The sequence below is a fragment of the Oncorhynchus keta genome, chromosome 4 (assembly GCF_023373465.1).
Source record: "Oncorhynchus keta strain PuntledgeMale-10-30-2019 chromosome 4, Oket_V2, whole genome shotgun sequence".
Lineage (NCBI taxonomy): Eukaryota > Metazoa > Chordata > Actinopteri > Salmoniformes > Salmonidae > Oncorhynchus > Oncorhynchus keta.
This window is the reverse complement of record NC_068424.1, coordinates 7,697,048-7,704,954: the sequence shown is the minus strand read 5'-3', so window position 1 is coordinate 7,704,954 and position 7,907 is coordinate 7,697,048. Positions and strand designations below refer to the sequence as shown.

At 42.9% G+C, this 7,907-nt stretch overlaps 1 protein-coding gene across 3 annotated transcripts in view; it reads left to right on the top strand.

Annotated features, from left to right (window-relative positions):
- The window catches only part of LOC118369567 (very-long-chain enoyl-CoA reductase-like), a 36,487-nt gene that overhangs the window by 13,756 nt on the left and 14,824 nt on the right, over positions 1-7,907 (top strand). For all 3 annotated transcript variants that reach the window (XR_008095541.1, XR_008095540.1, XM_052499346.1), the window contains 4 exons: positions 1,692-1,764; positions 2,868-2,911; positions 3,019-3,168; positions 3,288-3,333. Coding sequence is in view for 1 of the 3 variants with exons in the window: in XM_052499346.1 (XP_052355306.1) it covers positions 1,692-1,764; positions 2,868-2,911; positions 3,019-3,168; positions 3,288-3,333 (313 nt within the window). In the remaining 2 variants the exon portion in view is untranslated. The remainder of the gene's footprint in view (positions 1-1,691; positions 1,765-2,867; positions 2,912-3,018; positions 3,169-3,287; positions 3,334-7,907) is intronic.

Sequence of the window (7,907 nt, the reverse complement as noted above, 5' to 3'; positions counted from 1 at the left end):
CTGTCAGAGCTGTGTGTATTACTGGTGTTTCTCTCTCTCTGTCAGAGCTGTGTGTATTACTGGTGTTTCTCTCTCTCTGTCAGAGATGTGTGTATTACTGGTGTTTCTCTCTCTCTGTCAGAGCTGTGTGTATTACTGGTGTCTCCCTCTCTGTCAGAGCTGTGTGTATTACTGGTGTCTCCCTCTCTCTGTCAGAGCTGTGTGTATTACTGGTGTTTCTCTCTCTCTGTCAGAGCTGTGTGTATTACTGGTGTTTCTCTCTCTGTCAGAGCTGTGTGTATTACTGGTGTCTCCCTCTCTCTCTGTCAGAGCTGTGTGTATTACTGGAGTTTCTCTCTCTGTCAGAGCTGTGTGTATTACTGGTGTTTCTCTCTCTCTGTCAGAGCTGTGTGTATTACTGGTGTTTCTCTCTCTCTGTCAGAGCTGTGTGTATTACTGGTGTCTCTCTGTCAGAGCTGTGTGTATTACTGGTGTTTCTCTCTCTCTGTCAGAGCTGTGTGTATTACTGGTGTTTCTCTCTCTCTGTCAGAGCTGTGTGTATTACTGGTGTCTCTCTGTCAGAGCTGTGTGTATTACTGGTGTCTCTCTCTCTGTCAGAGCTGTGTGTATTACTGGTGTCTCTCTCTCTATCAGAGATGTGTGTATTACTGGTGTCTCTCTCTCTATCAGAGCTGTGTGTATTACTGGTGTCTCTCTCTCTGTCAGAGCTGTGTGTATTACTGGTGTTTCTCTCTTTGTCAGAGCTGTGTGTATTACTGGTGTTTTCCTCCCTCTCTGTCAGAGCTGTGTGTATTACTGGTGTCTCTCTCTCTGTCAGAGCTGTGTGTATTACTGGTGTGTCTCTCTCTGTCAGAGCTGTGTGTATTACTGGTGTCTCTCTCTCTGTCAGAGCTGTGTGTATTACTGGTGTCTCTCTCTCTGTCAGAGCTGTGTGTATTACTGGTGTGTCTCTCTCTCTGTCAGAGCTGTGTGTATTACTGGTGTCTCTCTCTCTATCAGAGCTGTGTGTATTACTGGTGTCTCTCTCTCTATCAGAGCTGTGTGTATTACTGGTGTTTCTCTCTCTCTGTCAGAGCTGTGTGTATTACTGGTGTTTCTCTCTCTATCAGAGCTGTGTGTATTACTGGTGTCTCTCTCTCTGTCAGAGCTGTGTGTATTACTGGTGTCTCTCTCTCTGTCAGAGCTGTGTGTATTACTGGTGTCTCTCTCTCTGTCAGAGCTGTGTGTATTACTGGTGTCTCTCTCTCTGTCAGAGCTGTGTGTATTACTGGTGTCTCTCTCTCTATCAGAGCTGTGTGTATTACTGGTGTTTCTCTCTCTCTGTCAGAGCTGTGTGTATTACTGGTGTCTCTCTCTCTGTCAGAGCTGTGTGTATTACTGGTGTTTCTCTCTCTCTGTCAGAGCTGTGTGTATTACTGGTGTCTCTCTCTCTGTCAGAGCTGTGTGTATTACTGGTGTCTCTCTCTCTGTCAGAGCTGTGTGTATTACTGGTGTCTCCCTCTCTCTCTGTCAGAGCTGTGTGTATTACTGGTGTCTCTCTCTCTGTCAGAGCTGTGTGTATTACTGGTCTCTCTCTCTCTGTCAGAGCTGTGTGTATTACTGGTGTCTCTCTCTCTGTCAGAGCTGTGTGTATTACTGGTGTCTCTCTCTCTGTCAGAGCTGTGTGTATTACTGGTCTCTCTCTCTGTCAGAGCTGTGTGTATTACTGGACCTTCTCTGCGTGGGTGGCCTTCTACATCAACCATCCACTGTACACGCCTCCATGTAAGTCCTCCATCATTCAAACCGACCACTCAGTGCCTCAACAAGACATACAGCCCCCTCCTCAACTCTTTATACGCAGGTATATCTGAATAATAACACCATCACTTCTCTCAACCAGACATACAGCCCCCTCCTCAACTCTTTATACGCAGGTATATCTGAATAATAACACTATCACTTCTCTCAACAAGACATCCAGCCCCCTCCTCAACTCTTTATACGCAGGTATATCTGAATAATAACACTATCACTTCACTCAACCAGACATCCAGCCCCCTCCTCAACTCTTTATACGCAGGTATATCTGAATAATAACACCATCACTTCTCTCAACCAGACATACAGCCCCCTCCTCAACTCTTTATACGCAGGTATATCTGAATAATAACACTATCACTTCTCTCAACCAGACATACAGCCCCCTCCTCAACTCTTTATACGCAGGTATATCTGAATAATAACACTATCACTTCTCTCAACCAGACATACAGCCCCCTCCTCAACTCTTTATACGCAGGTATATCTGAATAATAACACTATCACTTCTCTCAACCAGACATACAGCCCCCTCCTCAACTCTTTATACGCAGGTATATCTGAATAATAACACTATCACTTCTCTCAACCAGACATACAGCCCCCTCCTCAACTCTTTATACGCAGGTATATCTGAATAATAACACTATCACTTCACTCAACCAGACATCCAGCCCCCTCCTCAACTCTTTATACGCAGGTATATCTGAATAATAACACCATCACTTCTCTCAACCAGACATACAGCCCCTCCTCAACTCTTTATACGCAGGTATATCTGAATAATAACACTATCACTTCTCTCAACCAGACATACAGCCCCCTCCTCAACTCTTTATACGCAGGTATATCTGAATAATAACACTATCACTTCTCTCAACCAGACATACAGCCCCCTCCTCAACTCTTTATACGCAGGTATATCTGAATAATAACACTATCACTTCTCTCAACCAGACATACAGCCCCCTCCTCAACTCTTTATACGCAGGTATATCTGAATAATAACACCATCACTTCTCTCAACCAGACATCCAGCTCACCAAATGGTTTACGTCTCTCCACAGCGTATGGGGACATGCAGGTGAACTACGCACTGGCTATATTTGTGGTATGTATTGGTTGACAAAACACCCGATGAGGGTGATGAACACGAGAAATAATTAGTACAGATGACTTTGAGGCATGTTAAAACGGGATGTTGTGTTTTGACTGTAGCTTTGTGAGGCTGGTAATTTCTCCATTCACGTGGCCCTCAATAACCTCAAGGCAGAAGGTGGGCCCAAGTGCAGAAAGTTCCCTCGCCCGACGAAGAACCCATTCACATGGCTCTTCTTCCTCGTGTCTTGCCCCAATTATACCTACGAGGTAAGGATGAACCATGTAAATAGATCCTGTTTCTATGGCTACAACATGTTGTGACTTAATGGTTATGGTTTCTGAAATGACCAATGGTGTTACAGGTTATGGGTATTTCTTTCATTTAGGTAGGAGCCTGGGCAAGTTTCTCTGTCATGACCCAGTGTCTTCCAGGTCAGTTGACTCAGATCCTATTTTATACATTTTTACGAATTTCAGGTTTATTTCCCATATTGAATGAATACTTTCATTTATATCCCCACTACTCGTCACTCATTTATATCCCCACTACTCGTCACTCATTTATATCCCCACTACTCGTCACTCATTTATATCCCCACTACTCGTCACTCATTTATATCCCCACTACTCGTCACTCATTTATATCCCCACGACTCGTCACTCATTTATATCCCACTCGTCACTCATTTATATCACTCAGTCATTTATATCCCCACTACTCGTCACTCATTTATATCCCACTACTCGTCACTCATTTATATCCCACTACTCGTCACTCATTTATATCCCACTACGTCACTCATTTATATCCCCACTACTCGTCACTCATTTATATCCCCACTACTCGTCACTCATTTATATCCCACTACTCGTCACTCATTTATATCCCACTACTCGTCACTCATTTATATCCCACTACTCGTCACTCATTTATATCCCCACTACTCGTCACTCATTTATATCCCCACTACTCGTCACTCATTTATATCCCCACTACTCGTCACTCATTTATATCCCCACTACTCGTCACTCATTTATATCCCCACTACTCGTCACTCATTTATATCCCCACTACTCGTCACTCATTTATATCCCCACTACTCGTCACTCATTTATATCCCCACTACTCGTCACTCATTTATATCCCCACTACTCGTCACTCATTTATATCCCCACTACTCGTCACTCATTTATATCCCCACTACTCGTCACTCATTTATATCCCCACTACTCGTCACTCATTTATATCCCCACTACTCGTCACTCATTTATATCCCCACTACGTCACTCATTTTTATATCCCCACTACTCGTCACTCATTTATATCCCCACTACTCGTCACTCATTTATATCCCCACTACTCGTCACTCATTTATATCCCACTACTCGTCACTCATTTATATCCCCACTACTCGTCACTCATTTATATCCCCACTACTCGTCACTCATTTATATCCCACTACTCGTCACTCATTTATATCCCCACTACTCGTCACTCATTTATATCCCCACTACTCGTCACTCATTTATATCCCCACTACTCGTCACTCATTTATATCCCACTACTCGTCACTCATTTATATCCCCACTACTCGTCACTCATTTATATCCCACTACGTCACTCATTTATATCCCACTACTCGTCACTCATTTATATCCCCACTACTCGTCACTCATTTATATCCCCACTACGTCACTCATTTATATCCCACTACTCGTCACTCATTTATATCCCCACTACTCGTCACTCATTTATATCCCCACTACTCATTTATATCCCGTCACTCATTTATATCCCCACTACTCGTCACTCATTTATATCCCCACTACTCGTCACTCATTTATATCCCCACTACTCGTCACTCATTTATATCCCACTACTCGTCACTCATTTATATCCCCACTACTCGTCACTCATTTATATCCCCACTACTCGTCACTCATTTATATCCCCACTACTCGTCACTCATTTATATCCCCACTACTCGTCACTCATTTATATCCCCACTACTCGTCACTCATTTATATCCCACTACTCACTCATTTATATCCCACACTCATTTATATCCCCACTACTCGTCACTCATTTATATCCCCACTACTCGTCACGCATTTATATCCCCACTACTCGTCACTCATTTATATCCCCACTACTCGTCACTCATTTATATCCCCACTACTCGTCACTCATTTATATCCCCACTACTCGTCACGCATTTATATCCCCACTACTCGTCACGCATTTATATCCCCACTACTCGTCACTCATTTATATCCCACTACTCGTCAGTCATTTATATCCCCACTACTCGTCACGCATTTATATCCCCACTACTCGTCACTCATTTATATCCCCACTACTCGTCACTCATTTATATCCCCACTACTCGTCACTCATTTATATCCCCACTACTCGTCACTCATTTATATCCCCACGACTCGTCACTCATTTATATCCCCACTACTCGTCACTCATTTATATCCCCACTACTCGTCACTCATTTATATCCCCACTACTCGTCACTCATTTATATCCCCACTACTCGTCACTCATTTATATCCCCACTACTCGTCACTCATTTATATCCCCACTACTGTCACTCATTTATATCCCCACTACTCGTCACTCATTTATATCCCACTACACTCATTTATATCCCCACTCATTTATATCCCCACTACTCGTCACTCATTTATATCCCCACTACTCGTCACTCATTTATATCCCCACTACTCGTCACTCATTTATATCCCCACTACTCGTCACTCATTTATATCCCCACTACTCGTCACTCATTTATATCCCCACTACTCGTCACTCATTTATATCCCACTACTCGTCACTCATTTATATCCCCACTACTCGTCACTCATTTATATCCCCACTACTCGTCACTCATTTATATCCCCACTACTCGTCACTCATTTATATCCCCACTACTCGTCACTCATTTATATCCCCACTACTCGTCACTCATTTATATCCCCACTACTCGTCACTCATTTATATCCCACTACTACTCGTCACTCATTTATATCCCCACTACTCGTCACTCATTTATATCCCCACTACTCGTCACTCATTTATATCCCCACTACTCGTCACTCATTTATATCCCCACTACTCGTCACTCATTTATATCCCCACTACTCGTCACTCATTTATATCCCACTACTCGTCACTCATTTATATCCCCACTACTCGTCACTCATTTATATCCCCACTACTCGTCACTCATTTATATCCCCACTACGTCACTCATTTATATCCCCACTACTCGTCAGTCATTTATATCCCCACTACTCGTCACTCATTTATATCCCCACTACTCGTCACTCATTTATATCCCCACTACTCGTCACTCATTTATATCCCCACTACTCGTCACTCATTTATATCCCCACTACTCGTCACTCATTTATATCCCCACTACTCGTCACTCATTTATATCCCCACTACTCGTCACTCATTTATATCCCCACTCGTCACTCATTTATATCCCACTACTCGTCACTCATTTATATCCCCACTACTCGTCACTCATTTATATCCCACTACTCGTCACTCATTTATATCCCCACTACTCGTCACTCATTTATATCCCCACTACTCGTCACTCATTTATATCCCCACTACTCGTCACTCATTTATATCCCCACTACTCGTCACTCATTTATATCCCCACTACTCGTCACTCATTTATATCCCACTACTCGTCACTCATTTATATCCCCACTACTCGTCACTCATTTATATCCCCACTACTCGTCACTCATTTATATCCCCACTACTCGTCACTCATTTATATCCCCACTACTCGTCACTCATTTATATCCCACTACTCGTCACTCATTTATATCCCACTACTCGTCACTCATTTATATCCCCACTACTCGTCACTCATTTATATCCCCACTACTCGTCACTCATTTATATCCCCACTACTCGTCACTCATTTATATCCCCACTACTCGTCACTCATTTATATCCCCACTACTCGTCACTCATTTATATCCCACTACTCGTCACTCATTTATATCCCCACTACTCGTCACTCATTTATATCCCACTACTCGTCACTCATTTATATCCCCACTACTCGTCACTCATTTATATCCCCACTACTCGTCACTCATTTATATCCCACTACTCGTCACTCATTTATATCCCCACTACTCGTCACTCATTTATATCCCCACTACTCGTCACTCATTTATATCCCCACTACTCGTCACTCATTTATATCCCCACTACTCGTCACTCATTTATATCCCACTACTCGTCACTCATTTATATCCCCACTACTCGTCACTCATTTATATCCCCACTACTCGTCACTCATTTATATCCCACTACTCGTCACTCATTTATATCCCACTACTCGTCACTCATTTATATCCCCACTACTCGTCACTCATTTATATCCCCACTACTCGTCACTCATTTATATCCCCACTACTCGTCACTCATTTATATCCCCACTACTCGTCACTCATTTATATCCCACTACTCGTCACTCATTTATATCCCACTACTCGTCACTCATTTATATCCCCACTACTCGTCACTCATTTATATCCCCACTACTCGTCACTCATTTATATCCCCACTACTCGTCACTCATTTATATCCCCACTACTCGTCACTCATTTATATCCCCACTACTCGTCACTCATTTATATCCCACTACTCGTCACTCATTTATATCCCACTACTCGTCACTCATTTATATCCCCACTACTCGTCACTCATTTATATCCCCACTACTCGTCACTCATTTATATCCCCACTACTCGTCACTCATTTATATCCCACTACTCGTCACTCATTTATATCCCCACTACTCGTCACTCATTTATATCCCCACTACTCGTCACTCATTTATATCCCCACTACTCGTCACTCATTTATATCCCCACTACTCGTCACTCATTTATATCCCACTACTCGTCACTCATTTATATCCCCACTACTCGTCACTCATTTATATCCCCACTACTCGTCA